General features: G+C 34.5%; 2 protein-coding genes across 6 annotated transcripts; both read left to right on the plus strand.

Moving 5' to 3' along the window:
• The first annotated feature begins 449 nt into the window (after positions 1-449).
• On the plus strand, positions 450-6,522 carry LOC130636417 (uncharacterized). 5 transcript variants are annotated; one of them, XM_057446136.1, is made up of 7 exons: positions 450-557; positions 2,430-2,678; positions 2,938-3,173; positions 4,317-4,530; positions 5,333-5,497; positions 6,030-6,243; positions 6,387-6,522. In XM_057446136.1, the coding sequence occupies exons 1-6, from the start codon at positions 530-532 to the stop codon at positions 6,191-6,193; spliced, it is 1,056 nt and encodes a 351-aa protein (XP_057302119.1). In that variant the 5' UTR covers positions 450-529; the 3' UTR covers positions 6,194-6,243; positions 6,387-6,522. The 5 variants fall into 5 exon arrangements, with proteins under 5 accessions (XP_057302119.1, XP_057302116.1, XP_057302118.1 ...); XM_057446133.1 differs by lacking the exon at positions 450-557 and having other exon boundaries at positions 2,194-2,678; XM_057446135.1 differs by lacking the exon at positions 450-557 and having other exon boundaries at positions 2,194-2,678; positions 6,372-6,521.
• Positions 6,523-9,526: 3,004 nt separating this feature from the next.
• On the plus strand, positions 9,527-17,886 carry LOC130636419 (lysosome-associated membrane glycoprotein 2-like). The gene is made up of 5 exons (XM_057446139.1): positions 9,527-9,701; positions 14,017-14,399; positions 14,490-14,739; positions 16,104-16,286; positions 17,177-17,886. The coding sequence occupies exons 1-5, from the start codon at positions 9,662-9,664 to the stop codon at positions 17,329-17,331; spliced, it is 1,011 nt and encodes a 336-aa protein (XP_057302122.1). The 5' UTR covers positions 9,527-9,661; the 3' UTR covers positions 17,332-17,886.
• The last annotated feature ends 108 nt before the right edge of the window (positions 17,887-17,994 follow it).

A 17,994-nucleotide genomic window follows, 5' to 3' on the forward strand; every position in this document is an offset into this window, starting at 1 on the left:
GTAAGAGAATTAAAAACCAAATGTCATAAATCTCAATCGCACATTTTCATATTCCATCTCCAAAGTATGAATCGGGTGAAGTCCCTGCATAATACCTGCATAATAAGTCACAGTGCAGTCGAAATTTTTATTTATAATTTACTTACACCCGTGGGTGAGAGTGTTTAACATGCAACGAGAGTTACACGGTGGTAAGAACAAATTTAATTAGGGCGCCGTATCGATCAATATTCGATGTAACCGTCTATACGGATTTTTGGATGGTTACTTACTTTTTTTTTTCAAGAAATATATTTATCTGTTGCCTTAGTGTGAGTGTTAAAACCGTTTCGGTTTCTTGTTTACCATAAAATCACAACGACAGTTCTCTTGTGCCATGTCGTCATGTCGTTATATATCTCTCCTGGGAATTGTCAAATAGCCTCCAGAGTCCCTTCAAAAACCATTAGGTAATAGATTTCTCTTCTGCTAAATATGTATTCCAAAACAAGTGAATTTAAAAAAGTTTATGAAGGAATGAAATTATAAAATGCTCGCGATCCTATTATTTTGGATTGGTAAGTTCTGCACGTTAATATTTTTTAGTTCCCTCAAGTTATATTTTTTGTTTACCCTGAATGACGAAAATCTTTGCCTGAAAAAAAGTTCATTATGAAAATTTAGGAACGATTTCATACAAATGTAATCTAAATACAGAGGGAGACCCAAAACTCAAACAAAAACCGTTTCTCCCCAATGTTCGGACAGGGGATTTAGGCTTTTACTAACGAAGATACGTGGTTTTCACATATTTAACTTGAGGGTAACGTTCGATTTGATATCAATGACGTAGTGCAGTAGTCACTAAAGACTTTAAAACCAGGTGCGTAACGACGGAAACCTTGTTATCTTGAATAGGTTTCGTTGTTCTTAGTTAGCTTGAGTAGTCAAACAATTTGGTATGACGTCACGTTGTCATCGTGACGGTAAAGGTAGTCGAGAAAAAGTTTACGTTTGGCCTGTTTGCGGGTTCTGAAATATACGATACATTTTTCTTTTGTTATTCTAATTGTCCTCCAATGTGCTAACAAACAGTGGTGTCAAAATTTTTTGGCAATACGATATTTTTTTCATTACATTTGGAGAAGGGTCCCACCCTCCTCCCCGGCTTTTCAAAGCCTCCAAAAAGCCCCGCCTGAAGAGGGTTAAACGTAGATCTAGTGACCGTTGCTTCTGGTGTAACGCGATTTTTGTCTTTACTTGATTAGCATAAAGCTAGTGTTTTTGAGTTTAAAAAAGGGAGTGCAAATTTTATCGTTAAAAAAACACCTGTTTCCCAGGACTTTCATGCTTGGTAACTAGAGTGACAAAGGCGTAAACAACTGACGTAATCACAATGTTTATATTTACCATGTAATAGGATAAGATGCAAAATAATTTTATTTACTTAAGGTCATTATTTGAAATCACAAACACAACGTTTCTTTGATGGGAAAACAAAAAGAGATCATAAAATTCTTAGTAAAATATCTTAATAGAGAAAGTCATGGGGTGTGCATGAAAACAGGAACCTTAGACTTTGGACTTGTGTTTTTGTGAAATATTTTGCTTACTTAGCATTTTAATAACAATTTTTGTATTTTCTTACATAATACAAAACCATTGAAAGATTTTTATGCATGTTGACAAAACTCATCTGATTTAATTCATTATCATGGAACGTCACAACCTCTTTCCCACAAGGCCTTCTTTGATCCTAAATTATCAGACAAGGATAATAAACCCAGGGTACAAAGTTAAAAAACGTTGTCCATAGTGGCTTGTCCTTCATTGAATGAAGAAATTTATTTTCCTGAATAACAACAAAGAAAGGATGATATAGGAAAAAACTTCCGCTTCGTAATCGTGCAGCATTTCACAGTTCATGAGATTAATTTCAACTTACCTGTAATTTATGCTAGCTTACAGTGTACTTTCATCAGCATTGTGCAGTCCAACTCACAACCCTGTTCCCGGGGATTTTTGTCTTGTATCGGCGCTGCGTTTATTGGTCTTTCGATACGCATACGATCCTGGTATCGAGGTTGGTCCAACTTCATGTTCTGTTTTTACCTGAACACGTCTCTTTTCATATTGACAAATCAACTAAAACAAAAGTGAAATTCTACATTATCCAGAACATAATGGCTACTATGACGACGTCATATTTTTTAATTTTTTTTTGACATTAATTAAATGGTTTTGAAAGGTTTCTGAAAGAGGTAGCAACAATAAAAGTCTTAAAGAACAATCCAAAGTGGTGGCCATGTAATTACACCTCAAGTACCCCGCATTGAACGTGAAAAACCCAAAACGTTTAACTCATGCTTCCAATCTAACAGTTTATAATATAAAAATTTATCAAAATGTACGGATGGGACTCAATGATGAAAGTATTCTTCTTATTTCAGTAACGCTGACAACCGCTGACATAACAATGTATGGGTTTGGTAACACAAACAGTGATGATTGTGAAAACGCGACCACGGCGGAAATAAAGTCGTCATCAATAAAAAAAGCGACGGCAAAAACAGTGACGGTAAATATTACAATGGAACGCAGCACTGCGACCAAAACACCTACAATTTCAATTAGCACGACAATATTAGAAATTACGATCTCTGAAACGATACCAATCGCCAGAAGTAAGAAGAAGAAAGGCAAGTTTTTCTTTCACGAACCACGGTGTCTCTAAAATACTTTTTTTCTTCACAGAGCAGCGCATCACAACAGTATTCTCGAGCCATTATTTTACTAATTCGTCTCTATAATAATAGTCGTCGTCTGTCTGTTCGTCTGTTTGTTACGGAAACACAAAATGTGATATATAAAGAACTGGCGACCCCCCCGTGGATTTTTTCACGGGTTAACGACTAGTTACCAATATTCCTGGTAAATCAAGTAAGTGTTATTTTATAGTGTCCAAGGCCGTATTCCCCACCATGTCTGATTTACCCAGTTCCACTGTCATTAAACCAATAATCACAACAACGCACAAAACTTCAACCGCTGTACGTGATAGCAATCCCGTCGCTGTTAGTCGCAACTCAGACGTGGGGTTGTATAAAATACATGATGACAGTAATAACATTTGCTTTTGGTTTGAAGCAGCGGTTACCTTAATCATAAAGTACCAAGATAAAGACCAAAATTTTGTGAGTATATACTTTTTAAAAAATACAGTAGATATTCGTCAATCGAAAATGCAACGAATGAGATAGTATGTTCCGAAAATAAACGAATCGTTTTAATTAAGCAGGTGTTAAACCAAAAATTATTATAAAGCAATGGGCAAAAGATTTTGTCTGAAATACCAGATGTTTATAAACAGCATTCGAATTTGCGATTGTGTACTGTAGCCATACTTTATCTTTAGATGTTTGGTCAATTTTTTTTTACAACTGTTGACTTATTTTATTTTAAACAGCAAACACAAAATGAAACAAGTGTTCACCAAAATATATTTTTGGAATTATTTCCAATTTTTGGAATTTTCTTCTGTACAAACATTCTAAACCTGCAGCGCCTTTACTCTTCAAAGAAACAAGGAAATAAGTACATTTTAGTGTTGTTATCAAAACATTTCGATAACAACACAAGCCTTAGTCTTTGTAAAAAATCACTAAGGAGCAATAGCTAGCACACGAAGGAGTAGTCAAAGTGATTGTCACTTCTTCCATGAACATCAACGCTCATGAGTTACAGGTTAGTGGTCATTAATGCTTTTCAGTGCCAGGTGAGAGCCAAGCCTAATGGTGTATACCAAATTATAATGACTTTTACTGCACTTTTGTAAATTTTACTTTGAAAAAAAGGACCATTAAAACCTCATTGTCATTACTACACATTATTGGTAAATTAAAAGTCGATATAAAGTTTTTAATACACCTAGTCCCCAGGGGTTCTTGCTTTCTTGCCATCGAGGCCAGCGGCGATAATGTCAACCGGCAATTAAGCGTTGGAGGCTTTGATAACAGGTAACAAACGTGAGTTAGAGATCAGTGTTAGTCAGAAACGCAGAAACCAAATCGTATGTTCAGAAACGTGTAAATTGGATAAATATTAATTAACACAAACATTATTTGTTATATACTTGTCTCCAGGGTATTGTGGCCCCCGAGTCATTTTAGGCAAAATGTTATGGAAAAATGTATTTGCTTTGAAATATATTTGTTGCTCTACGCAGCCAACGATGTTTAAATCTAATCTTTTTTTTGTTTATTTAAGTTATTTTCTATTGTTATTTGTAAGTCAGACCTGAATAATAGCCTGGTTGCATTCCATCTTTTTTACTTTAGCATGAAGCGATGTTTAATCTTCCGGCAGCCGGTGCTGATATAAATGGCACGTGCTTTTATGACAAACAAAAAGAAGCAACTATAATCATTAACTGGAACAGTCTTTATAAAATCGAATTTGGAGTGAGACAGGATTTGAAAGATTGGTATATTGAGTATATTTCTGTAAAAATTAAAACAAAAGACAAATCAGTTTTTCGTAATCCAAAAAAAGGTAACTGTTGCACTGCACCATTTTTTTCGACTATTACAAATCAGGGAGGAAATAACAAAGTAAAAGAGTTATTTTTAGAACTACATTGTTTATACACTGTTTTTGTATATAATTCCATATTAACAATTCTCGTTTTTATAATTGTGTTGCAGACACACGAACTACGAACTAAGTCCGCAGGAAATTTTTGCCTTTTCTATATACTCACATCAAAAAGAAAAAAATCCTTAAAAACGAGGATGTAAATGCATTATACAAAGGGCTATCGACTAGTCTTCTATAATAAAACCCGTTTTTTGTTCAAACTGTTAGCAGAATCGCTACTTTGTGCCGGGTGTGCACGAAATACGACGTGAACGACGAGTGATAATGTAAGGACCGGAATTTACGACGGACCAACTCATGGAATTTTCAAGGGCTAACGAGTAGTCTCAAAAAGAATGTCTGTGTCTTATTAACCACGGTAGCTGGTCTGCTGTTTTGTGCATGCATAAAATAACAATGCTTTTCATATGTATAACAGCTGAAAATCTGAGGACCGAAATATGTAGGACAGGCAGATTATCCAAGTGCTAACGACTAGTCTCGATTTTGATAATAACCTTTGTCTGTCTGTAAGTAAAATATCGTACTTGTGAGTAGCGACCACAAGTTTTCTTGGTTTTTATGGCCGGTGAATACTAAGTTTTTCCACTGAACCAAAATTAATTAAATCTTTAATTAAATTAGAAGGGAACTTAATCGAATGCGCGGATTAAAATTTATTTTTTCCACTATTTCTTCACTAGTTTCTCTGTCTTAGGTGAACTTCAGGCCACAGCACGTAATGCATGGTTACTTCGCACGCCATTAAATCACTCCTATCTTTGCGAGGAAGAAATGGCAGTAAATATTGGTGACATAAAAATCGTCATACAAGGTGTCAAAATGCAACCATTTCATGTCAAAGATAGCAAGCTTGAAGCAGGTATGTACATCCTATAAAATCGACGGATGTTTTTAGAAGGAGAACTATTATGCTGCACTGCATTTTGTGCTTATTAAAAAATAAAATTTCGGAACATGATTACAAAGTAGTACTCAGTTGCCACGCTGGTAAAACTAGTTAGTCTTTTCTAAATTTTTGTAACCGTTAAGAGATTGCAACTGCAAAATTGTGCATGACTGGCTCAGCCTTTCCCCAGGGTTTTAAAAAAAGAATTAAAGAAAGAGCACTGGTATCGAGTTTATGATCGGATATAAACGATAACGTTGAAGGTTAAGGTTACATTAAAGCTACTTTTCCCTTAAACCTAAGTCCAACCGCTTTCTAAACTCATCGCAGCAGGTGGATTGAACAGACAATCACAGAGGCTAGAAAGCTTCTTATCCTTTTGTAACAAACTACGGTTACTTAATTGAAACACGGACTTGCCCACCCAAATTAGATCCCAATGCGCACCTTGAAATATTGGACTACGTAAGGTAAATAAAATTCGTTTAGCTATTTTTATTTTTAGCACACGTTTGTTCCTCCACAAAAAACAATCGTTCATCCGTGATGCTCTCCGCCATTGTTTGTATTAGTTCAGGTTTCGTTCTTGCGACGTTCCTTACCATCGCTACATTATGTTATTTCGTCAAGCGGAAAAGGACACACAGAGTGTACAAAATGATCACGTGACTTTGTGGTAACGTTGAAAGGTGCACCGGAATTGAGCGAAAATCGGAAAGGTTGTTTATTTGTACTCCATTATAAGTTTTTGTATGTACTGTACACAAGAATATAAATTATGGAAACATACGGTCTGATTCCATTTGTTTTTTTAACTGTTATTAAAAAAAAACTTCTTCTTCTTTAGTTCTTCTTGTTTTAGGGATTGGTAAACGTCAAATGGTAAACCTGAAGGCGTCGAGACTGAGGTTTATTTATAGATAGTCGTATTTCAAATTTTTCTGTAACAATGTTTTAATTAAAAGACAATGAAAACACTAAAGCTTTTTTTCCCTGAAGAAAATTAATGCTTTGTCTGTATCGAAAAGATTTCATAGAAAGGCTTGAAATGTTTGCAATATCGTTCTTGATTCTCTACTTCCAGTTATATTGCATTTAGGGTATTGATTATCGGGTATCAGTTCCATGCTTTTACTTAGGTTATGGAGTCTCGCTTTTCTTTTACGCTCTAATAAAAAAATTTAGTAAACAGCGTTACATTTTATTTTCATTCCTCTTTAAAACTCTGCTCTGGCGTATTTTACCTTATGAACCGTCAATTTAGAGCACAACACGTGCAAAGAGTTGTTAACATTAAGGAGATACAAAAAGTTGCAAAAAAGTTACAGAAAGTTGCAATGAGTTACAAAAAGTTGCAATGAGTTACAAAAAGTTGCAGATAGTCACAAAAAGGTACTGAAAGTTGGAAAAAGTTACAGAAAGTTACAAAAAGTTCCTTAATTTTGTAAAAAGTTGCAGAAAGATGCAGAAAGATGCAGAAAGTTGCAGAGTGTTACAAAAAGTTACTGAAAGATGCAGAAAGTTGCTGAATGTTGCGGAAAGATGCAGAAAGTAGCAGAAAGTTATAGAAGATTACAGAAAGTCCCATAAAGTAACAAGTTATATTTAAAATTGCAGACATGCAGACAGGTTTAGGGTAGATAATTTCCCCCACAGAATGACAACGGAAATTAAAATCTTTGTCATAGCAAACAGATCATCGGCTTGAAAGATCGAACATTGATATAGCTTATAATGCTTATAATTTTGTTTCGTTTTTAGACGTAGAAATATTTATATGCTGTTCTTTAAAGGGTAGATGGCAATGAAACCTATTCTCATCGTATCCTAAAATGTATAAATGAACCGCATTCGGGCTTGAGTGACCTAACGTAAGCGGATAGTTCAATTTGTTCCGCATTTTCTGAGCGTGTACTTTCACATATCTTTTACTTTTTGTACATTATTCTATCACTTTACTATTAACAAACAAAATGCAGATACTTCGATTGACTATTTTCGTCTTCTCATGTTAGATGCATCATCGAGCCACAATGGCGACGCTATATAATGGTAAAATATGGGCGTAATCATGACTTTGTATTAATTCGGTTAATTATTTGTTGTTGCATTTTTGCCCGCCTGGACTGCATATTACTCTCTTAACTAAGCCACAAAATTGTAAACATTTTTTTCTGAATCCGATAACTGGCGGAAAAGATGTGAAAAATGCGAATGACTAAGGGAACAAGAAATGCGAACAAAAAAGTATGCAAGATTTCAAGCGTTTAACACGGGGTGGACAAACGGTAATTTACAAAATCAAAGCAAAAGCAAAGTTTCCGGGGCTATTTACAGGAGGGTGATAGTAAACCTACAGAACAAAGGTCTAGATAGAACCGGGGCTTTTAAATTCAAGCGATTTAATGCTTTAATATTTTTAGGTGCTTTTAATTTTTTATGTATTGAATTGATTTTTGTCAAATTTTAAATCGATTTCTATAGGCAAGTGAAATAACATCTGGGTGGACAAAAAGTGTTACTGTTAGTTAACTAAGTACACATCAACGGCTTCTGTTTTTACATGCTCAATTAGACTTAAAGATACTAGTCGTTAGCCCGTGGGAAAATCCACCGGTTCGCCCTTCCTTTTTATACCGCATTGCGTGCATCTCGCTACTTGCGCAGCTAAGCTACCATTTTGCGTGACGAACAGACGTATACGGGTATTTTAATATATATTTAAGTCGTTAGCCCGTGGAAAAATCCACGGGTTCGCCCGTACTTTAAATTTACCCGTCGCAACAAAGTGGATAAAAATATATCGCATTATGTATTTGTGCGCATTTTAAAAAAATTCGTGATTCTGTTACGCATTTGGTATTTGTGCGCATTTTAAAAAATTTCGTGATTCTGTTACGGGACGCAGCTTTCGCGGACACACAGACAAAATTCGGCTATTATTAAAGAGACTAGTCGTTAACCCGTGGAAAAATCCATGGGGTCGCCGTCCTTTATGTACCGCATTTCGTATGTCTCGCTACTTAAGGTGCCATCTTGCGCAGAGAGACAGACAGACGACGGCTATTATTATAGAGATAGTAGTTGCCCGTGGAAAAATCCACGGGTTCGCCCGTCCTTTATATTTACCCGTCGCAACAAAGCGGATAAAAATATATCGCATTAGATATTCGTGTTTCCGTAACATCTTTTTATACGTACAACTACAGTGTAAAATATGGTCTTAAAACGAACTTTTTCTACTTAGCACGCTTAAAGTTTTCTGCAAAATGTGATGTCATTGTTTACATATATTGGGCCCAGTCCAAAATGAAGAAATAACGCCTGTTTGTCTTTTTTGAGAGAAAAAAATTGAAGTTGCGGAGTATAGTACAACAATTAGCGAGGGGAAACATTTGTGTACAAGAGGCGTATAATGAATTTTAACTCAATAAAAGGCATTCTTGTCCCCAGATCTCTTTGAGATAAACTTCAAAAATTTATCTAAAAAAAGCACTGGGATCGAGGATGATCGAGGCCACAAAATCGGCCTGCTACAGAAAATAACGTACTGCTACACATCGCTACGAAAAATTACGCTTTACTAATTGTACTACAAGATGAGCCTCCATTGATGAGCCTCACTACAATGTGCTTTATGGAGAATAGCACATCATTATCTCCACAAGGCTTGGGAACGTACATAGGTCTAACGCATGGGGTTGAATGCTATATCTCCTTCATATTCAGGAAGTAATACGTGGACGACTTACCCAATGTCTGTTGTCGAGTGTAGCTTGGGAACGTACTTAGGTCTAACGCATGGGGTTGAATACTATATCTCCTTCATATTCAGGAAGTAATACGTGGACGACTTACCTGTTTTTCGGTTTCGTCCGGTTTCGGAGGACCTTTGCATTGTGTAGGAGAGTGTTATTAACTAAATCACATGTTTCATAATATTGCATCATCCCGAGCCAATCAAATTGCATATGTCGCAATTATTCATTAGGGTCATGTGATTGTTTTTTCTGGAACTTAGGGCCAGCATTGCGATAGCGAAGACACACTGGAACATTGAGGGAAAACTACCTAATCTTGACTTCATTTGATTATATTTTTACTAAAACACAACACTGGTACTTTGAATAAATCAGAATGAAGATATACTTTTTACTCATTTTAAATGTTGTTGGGGGTAAGTTTATATTCTAACATCTTTGACTGCTAGCTAGCTGTAGGGATGAAGGAAAAGTGAAACGATTTTCGGATCCGGGTTAACAACATAATTATATTTGTGAAGAAAAACTTTATAAGATAGGAAAATTGGAAGACCATATGATTTTTTAAACAGGTTTTATTATAATTTAAAGTTCTTCAATTTTTTAAGAGTTAGGCCGTAGCTAAATGTTTAACTGCAATGAAACATTTTCGCTGCAGTTAATTTGTGTGGTCATGTCTTCACAGAACCAGAGATGCCAACCCCACCGATATGCTTGATATGCGGGTGTAACGCTTAGAATTGAGAAAAATTACGAATTTGAGACTTCTAGATTTGCGGAAAATACCTTTCCCCAGGCGTATTTCTCAAAATCTTGCAGTCACACATTTCGTGAATTTGGTAAGTCTTCCATCCATTGATGTAAGGTCAATACAGATGAAGCAAAGTCAGTTTGACAATCTGCGCAAGAAGAGGGGTGAGAACGGAAACACTAACACCCTCACAAGTTTTTTAGGACCAGCTTTTTTGCGTGTTGAAAAGCTAAGGCTGACCTAATACAATTTTTCTTTTTTATTATAATAAATTAGTAGGAAAATCTTGACTAAGGGGATAGAATAAACAAATGTTGAACCGGAAACTCAATATGAAACCGTATATACATGAAATATTATTTCCAAGTATAGAAATATAAACATTGTTCATCTACTTTTTGATGGATGTTGCAACTTGTATTGATATGCAGCACTTTTTGCAGCTGTGAGAACATCGTTAGGAATCTCATTTCTTTTATATATATTTAATGATAATAGAAACCATGCTATCTCGAGTAGCGAAAAAGACCAAACAAATTACCTTTGTTTTAAACAAAGTTCAATAAATGTTAATTTCTTCATTGTTCTTTATCACTAATAGCCACCATTGAAATATTTCGTAATCTGTTTTCAATTTTGTGGGCGCAATGAAATTATTCTTCTATTCGAAACAGTTTGAAACTTCCTCAAGTTGCAAAGCAACTAAGCAATGAAATATATTTCTGCGTTATAAATGACTTTAAACTTTCTAATCGTAACTTTAAACATATATTATTCTGAATGCATGTGAAATTGCTGGATGCGGGTGATTCTATCCATAATTTTTCAGTCAGGTGGAGGATACTGTGATTTCGGGTGTCACCCACTTGATGCGGGTAAGTTCACATATCGGCAAAACATCAAACGTTTGGCTTCTAGTAAAAGAAGTTGTACCTAGTGTATAAACTTAAAAATAGCATGTTTCCATATATACGCAATTTTCATATGTCAGCATTGTATTTCAAGCCTTGCGAATTACAACACAACATGAGGTCTGAGGGTGTAAGATTTAATACTGGTGCTTAAATGTAAACAAAGATGTGCCAAGATACAAGGGTGCTGATAAGCTGCATACGCCGTGAAAAGTGTGGGCATTTTCAGGCGAGTTCAGCGTTTTAAAAAAATCAAATGTTTTTCTGAAAAAACCTGCATAGACCCAAACAATGCCCGAAAAAGAAAAGAAAAACAGACACTAATGATTCAAAAAACTATAAAAATTAAAATAAACTTACTATGTGGTAGCGAAGTTCTTAAAAGAACTGTTTTTGATAGTTTATATTAAGATTTACTTGATAAATAACTTTATATAAACTTAACTAACTCATTTATCTTTAAGCGCCTTCTTCCAACTATCGTCCGCATGGTATGTTACAAGGATTTGCATTTCGGGAATGTTCTGGGCAAGTTCGGGAGAGTGCGGGTGGTTTCGGATGACAACTGCCAATTTAATTCGTAAAGTCGCCCAAACTCGCCCTTACAAATGGGGGACGTTTGTGGCTTATCGGCACTCTCTTGCCAAGATAAGCAATAAATCTCTCAAAAGAGCCTCTTCTTTTTAGTACTTCTTCCTGAGAACGGAGGGTCCAAAGTCCAACTTGCACCACTTGCAAGTTAAATATGACTGTGTTAATTCTGAAAAGGTATACTTTATTCTATGAAATTAACAGCTCAAGAAATTAACACAAACTAATTAACGGTCAAGAAATTAACGCGTTTAAAAAACCCATTTAATTAACGCGGTTGAGCAAAGTTGATTTCAAAAATGCATTTATATAATTAACACGAATTTGGGAGTATGCAATATCACATGAAGTACAAACTACTGTAAGAGTCAAATCCACAGTAGTAAAGCGGTCTTCTTTATTACAAGGTAATTTGGAAATGGAAATAAAAGTTTTCGTTGTTTGGAAAGACAATAGCAAAAATTTCAGAATTTAAAGAATCTGAGAAGAGCTAGCTAACTGTCATCAAGAGCTATTTAGATTGCTATGCAGCACAAAAAACTCTGAAAAAAACAAGGGGAGAAAGACCTCCCTCCCAAAAAAAACAAATGTCTGCATATATTAGGGTGAGTGTTGGTAACGTTTTTCAGTTGACTTTTTTAACGTATAGCTACTGTCATTATTGCACTTTTATCCAAACTACTTGAAGCAATCATAAGCGATAAAGGTGTGCATACATTTGACAAGTTCTTTGGCCTGTTAGAAGATCGCATATGTCAGCTTTGTAACATGTATCTTAAATTGCGAAACATATGAATCACCCTCTTTGAGCCAGTTTGGATGCTTGGTATTTGTAAGACACCTACATTTCCAGGCGAGTGTCGATCACTTAACTGGTAAAATCCTTACGACCAGGACAGTGTCTAGCATAAAACTGCTAATTCACATAACATTTATGTAAAATTTGTTAATTTGTTGCGTATCTGACCAACACTACTTTCTTTGACTGCCGTTAAGTTTTAGCTGTTTCATAAATATCCGAACTTATCTGAACCTAGACATGCTTGATTTTACTGAACCAATCCTAAATTGCTCCTAATACACATTCCTGAATACACAATTTCAGTGTGTCAGTGTTCTTGTTGCATAATTTTAATTGACGAAATCTCTCTGTCATGAGCCAGTTTTGGGATAAACGCACATTTTTATAATGATTCACTGACTTAACAACTAGTAGCTATCTGAGATTCTCTTAATATGCCTTTAAACATTATGACATATTTTCTTGTATAAGCAGCACAACAGGTTTTTTTTCAAGCCAGAATAGCAACAACTTCTCAATACACGTGCATGAAAAAAACGCTCTGTGGACCCAGCACTGTACAGTAGTCATTTGTTATTACCCTCACCTCCCACCTACCATAGGCATTGAAATAAAATGGCACACTCATTGGTTACAGTCAAACCTGCTTTCCTGTTCACCTTGATAGGACAGTCACCTATTTACCACAGCCACTATTTATTCCTCTGTATTTTTATTAAAATGGTTCTGTGGTCAGCAGTCAATCATAAAAGATTAGGAACTACATTCAGGAAAAAGTAAATAACCTTAAATTTATGTTCATTAAAATTTTTAATATAATTAACAAAAAAATAGATTAGCTATATCACTTGCTGTATATTAACGAAAATGGCAAGGCTACTAGTCTGTACAATATTTTTAAAATTTTCTTGGTTTGTAGCAGCCATAATTTTCTCCCAGTCCAGCAAGGTAACATCAGATAGTGGGATCTTTATTACTTTTGTATTTAAATGCATTTGGCGGTCACCTTGTAATAAGATTTATATTTGTTTTTTAAAATGACAATTTTTAGATTAATTATGTGTAATTAAATTACTAGTTCTTAAATCAAAATCTTAAAAGAAAAATTTGACTTTAGTTCCCATGCGCTGTAATGGTGGTTAATTGTTTCAGCAAAGCATTTGCCATAAAAAATTGGTGGAAATCAATCTTCCAAATTCTACTGCGGAAGTAGCCAATCATTCAGCAAGACTTGATTTATTCTTTAATTATTATGTTACTCAATATTGTAGAATTGAGTTTCAATGGCCTTAAAATGCATTATGACAGTTTTCAAACTATTGTTAGGTACAGTACTTGTGAAAACAGTCAGATTTGTTTACTTCTGAGTATATTGCAATCAATTAGGAATCTTAGGTGCATTTGGACATGGTAATTGGTAAATATTTTGCAAGGATGTCTTGGATAAAAAAAAATTTCCCTATTAAGTTATTGTATTGAAAGCATATGGGACAGCAAATTACCACAATTTCCAACATAAAAATTTAGTGTATTATATATGTACAAATGCTCTTAAATGTAACTACAGTCAATTGATTGGGGAAGGCAATTTGGTCATGGTTTTAAGCATGTTTTCTCTTTTATTTGCACATGTTTTTTAAAGATTTTGCGCTTATTGTTTATTTTCTTTTTTTCAGCTCTTGCAGGTAACAAAAACAGTACTACTTCAATGCCGACTCCAACACCCACTTCATCAACTGTGCATCCAACACCCACTTCATCAAACCCGACACCCACTTCAGGGCCAAATTCAACAACACATACTAGCAAAATTTTCCATTCAACTTCTTTAATAACTTCACCATCAACATTAACAATGCCGTCATCAGTTTCCATTCATGCAAGCTCACATTATACCTCAGCTTTGCCAACTTCAAGTGCTGCTCCAACCCACCAACCTACTACAACTCCTAAACCAGACTCGCATGTGAATTTAACTCTTGCTGATAATGGCACTGATTGCTTAAAAGTTGAAGGTGATATTTGGATCGTTGTTGAGTATATGGAAGTGAAGACTAAGGTATGAATTTTTCATATGTTTCAGATGTCTTAAAAGTTTGACAGTTAAATGTTTCAATTTTTAGTTAAATGTTTTCATACCATTCTTTAGGTGTCACAGAAGTTCAATTTAAATAATGTTAACGTACCAAAGATTACCGGAAAGTGCTCTAAAAATTTATTCAATGAAACCCAATCTGCATTTATTAACGCAGTCTGGAAAGGCAACCTTGGTGCTGGAAATGCCTCACATCCATCAATGACATTGATGCTTAAATTTTCCGGTGGCAGCTCTTGGCATATGAGCCAGGTGGAAGTGACCATCAATAATCCAAATAAAACGTATTTAAACACTAGTATAAGTAAGTAATATTTAGTTTTAGTTTTTCCTTTTTTTGGGGCTCCTTTTTGTCATGGGGTGTAGTAAGCACTTCCTTTAAAAATTTTACGTTAGATACCGAACTTTAGAAAGGTTACATTTTAAATCAAAAGCTTTTCTAAAATTAACTGTTGTTTAACATAAAAATAAAATTTTCACGATACTGGGTGCTGCATGTTAACATGTTCCTTCATTTTTGGCAGGCTTTTCGTATAAAATTGTTGTATTTCATATTCTGTCGTCAACCATTTTTGCAAATTTCAATGAAGGGCTACATCCTTTACTATCTTACTTTATGCCTTATAATATATTTCCAGTATTCTCGTATTTGTGTTCAGCATTTGTTTAGAAGTTTCTTTGTTTTGTTGACATTGCAGCGATTATTCCTTTCCCTTCCTACAGTGGCTCTATGACACAATGGTACTTAAACTGATAGATTAGCTATAAACTCTTACAAAAAATCTCTATAAAGCGAAGAGTCGTAGAGTGACCATTGAATAGGACAGACAATTTGTTTTGCACGAAATAAAATTTCTCACTATTAACGCACCCTAAGGCGGACATAAAATAGAATGGGAACAAAAAAAATATTCAATATTTTTTTTTACATTTTTCTATTTCAGACAATTTACAACGTATAATCAATTACTTTTTTATATTATTGAAAATCTTGACCTGGAAATACGAAAACAGTCGTCAATCAAAAAAATTCTTCGTAAATCTTTTATAGTTTGTTTTCTGTTATAAAAATGCTAAATGTCCAAATAGTCTCTAATTTACAATCCTTGTAAAGTGAAGCTTTGTCCAATAATATTCTGCCTAAAGTTATGTTTGACAAAATCTTTACAAGTGCACGTCTTTATTTAGCGGACAATTTCTTTTGCATTGATAGTGCCCACTGTAATACTAATGTTTGTGGCGACGAGGTTCGGGGAAGCCCTATTTTTGTCTTTTATATGATGTATCAAAATTAAGTTTTACTCTAAAAAAACCCCAAAGGAGGATTAGTTAAATCTTGGTAATTATGCCCAAAACTTATTTTAGCGATTTAGTGGTAAAAAAATATGTTTTTTTGTGAGATTTACTTTTATCAATTTGATATCACGCTAACATTTTTTTTATCTTTCTTGTAATTCAAAATTTTGTTTTTCGGCATTATTGTTGCGAATCGGGTTCCTAAAACATTTTTTGCAGGACTTCTCTTTACAAATAGATTTTCCTAAATTCAGCAAACAATAAGTCCTGCAAAAATTATCCCATAAGATTCAATCTAGTATTAATCCTGTTATGTCAATGTAGAAACATTCTACTGTGCACGTATTGTATGCAAAACATGTTTTGTTATAGATTCCCTCAAAGGATCTGTAAATCTTAACTTGAACAAAAACGATCCGTATTTTCAAGCTGAGAAAGATAAAGCGTACTCTTGTTCAACCGACAAAATGATTAAATTAAACGGGACACACTCATACAACATTACTGTTGATTTCAAGAAGGTGACGATTCAACCATTCCCTGGAAACGTATCAAGTACGTGGTTTAACTGCTTTTTCTTTAGAAGAAAATATTACCTTAACGCCATTTGAATTCAATTTGTTCAATAAACGTGAAAAAATGCCTGTAAGTTAACACGTCGGTATTCGCTTTGACTAAAATGAATTAGAAAGCCTTATCGCAAAATATTTCTTCAGGAAACACTTGTAAAACTTTTTTCAGACGAAAATTCACTCGGACAGTATGAGATTGCATTTTTTTTTTTTTTTTTTTTTAAATTATCCTTTTTTTGTCGGTGGGTTATTAATTACTATTTGTATTTCTGCGTCAGTAAATGATTTTTTATGACTTTTTAACAAAAATTAAGGACAAAATTCATTCTCGCGAAGTTTGATATCAACGACGCTTTTAAATTTGAAATTATGTAGTTGTGCTTGCCATTTATATTTAAATTATGCGAACACTGATTGGACATTTTACGTACTTGAAGGGGATTAATTCTCGCGGATTTCGCGAGCTTCTGTCAATTCTTGCGAAATAGTAGGCTTTAAATATCATGCATTTTTTACGATTTTATGTGAGCGAAACTAATTGTAGTAACATGAAGAGATTGTAATAGTTGTAACAATATATATGTAAACAAACCATTCCGTTTTTGCGAAGAACAATATTGTTGGGCAATAGCCTTGAAGATTGAGTTCTTACCACCTAAGAAAAATTGATTTTTGCGAGTAATTTTATCGGAAAAGAAATTGAAAGAAGAATTGCGAAGGAAGCCAGTACTAATGCTTTTCGAAAACTAAACTTTGCGAAAAGGTTTGCCTCAATTTTATACCGAAAGTGACTAACTCCTGAAAATGTATTAAAAAAGGTCTAAACGAAATATTGTTTAGGTACATTGTTATTTATTTATTAATATTTTACAGCTCAAGTGTGCTCTGCTAAAACAAAAGAACCGGAACCGAACAGTATTGTCCCCATTGCTGTTGGATGCGCGTTGGCTGGTCTCATTGTCATCGTGTTAATTGCGTATTTGATTGGTCGAAGAAAAGGTAGCAATCGTGGATACCAGCAAGTGTAAAAACTTACTACTACAGGAAACTCTTTGAAGTGTTACGTAAACTGGCTTATCAAGGGGAAAAAAGGACCAAAAATATATGAGCCCTTTTTGTATAAAAAAAATAACCATGGGAAATATTTTTATTATCGATAAGTTTTTGACACTGACGAGGTCTTTTGGCAAATTCTTTTTCAAAAATTCTTGGAAAACGCTTTTTTGGTAATTTGACGATTCTTTCCAGGTAATTATAAGCCATTTATGTTTTGTTGTTTTGTATCATAAAGTTAATTTTTTTTTCTTTTTTTTAATGTAATTTTATAGAATTCTAGAGTTGTTCAGACGAATATGTAAGTTTCTGTGTTGTGACCACACTAAAAAACTGTTTGATATAAACTGGTGTAACCATCGACTGACTGAGACCTTACGGTTTCGTTTAAGCTTGTTGTCGGTACGAAAATCTTGTACGTAAATAAAGGGTTTGCTCTCTATCTTTTTGTTGTGCCAGTTTATATAAACAGCTACTTAATATTAATCGTCACTGTTTTTTCACGTGATAAAAAAATATTTGAAAAATTACCACCTTTTTATGTATTTGTACCGCTTCTCGCGTTACTAACATCGTAATAATAGCGCTGACCTTACTGTTATCCAGCATCCTAGATACACGCATTGTATCTCCTTTGG

The sequence above is a fragment of the Hydractinia symbiolongicarpus genome, chromosome 3 (genome assembly GCF_029227915.1).
Source record: "Hydractinia symbiolongicarpus strain clone_291-10 chromosome 3, HSymV2.1, whole genome shotgun sequence".
NCBI classification, from domain to species: Eukaryota; Metazoa; Cnidaria; class Hydrozoa; order Anthoathecata; family Hydractiniidae; genus Hydractinia; species Hydractinia symbiolongicarpus.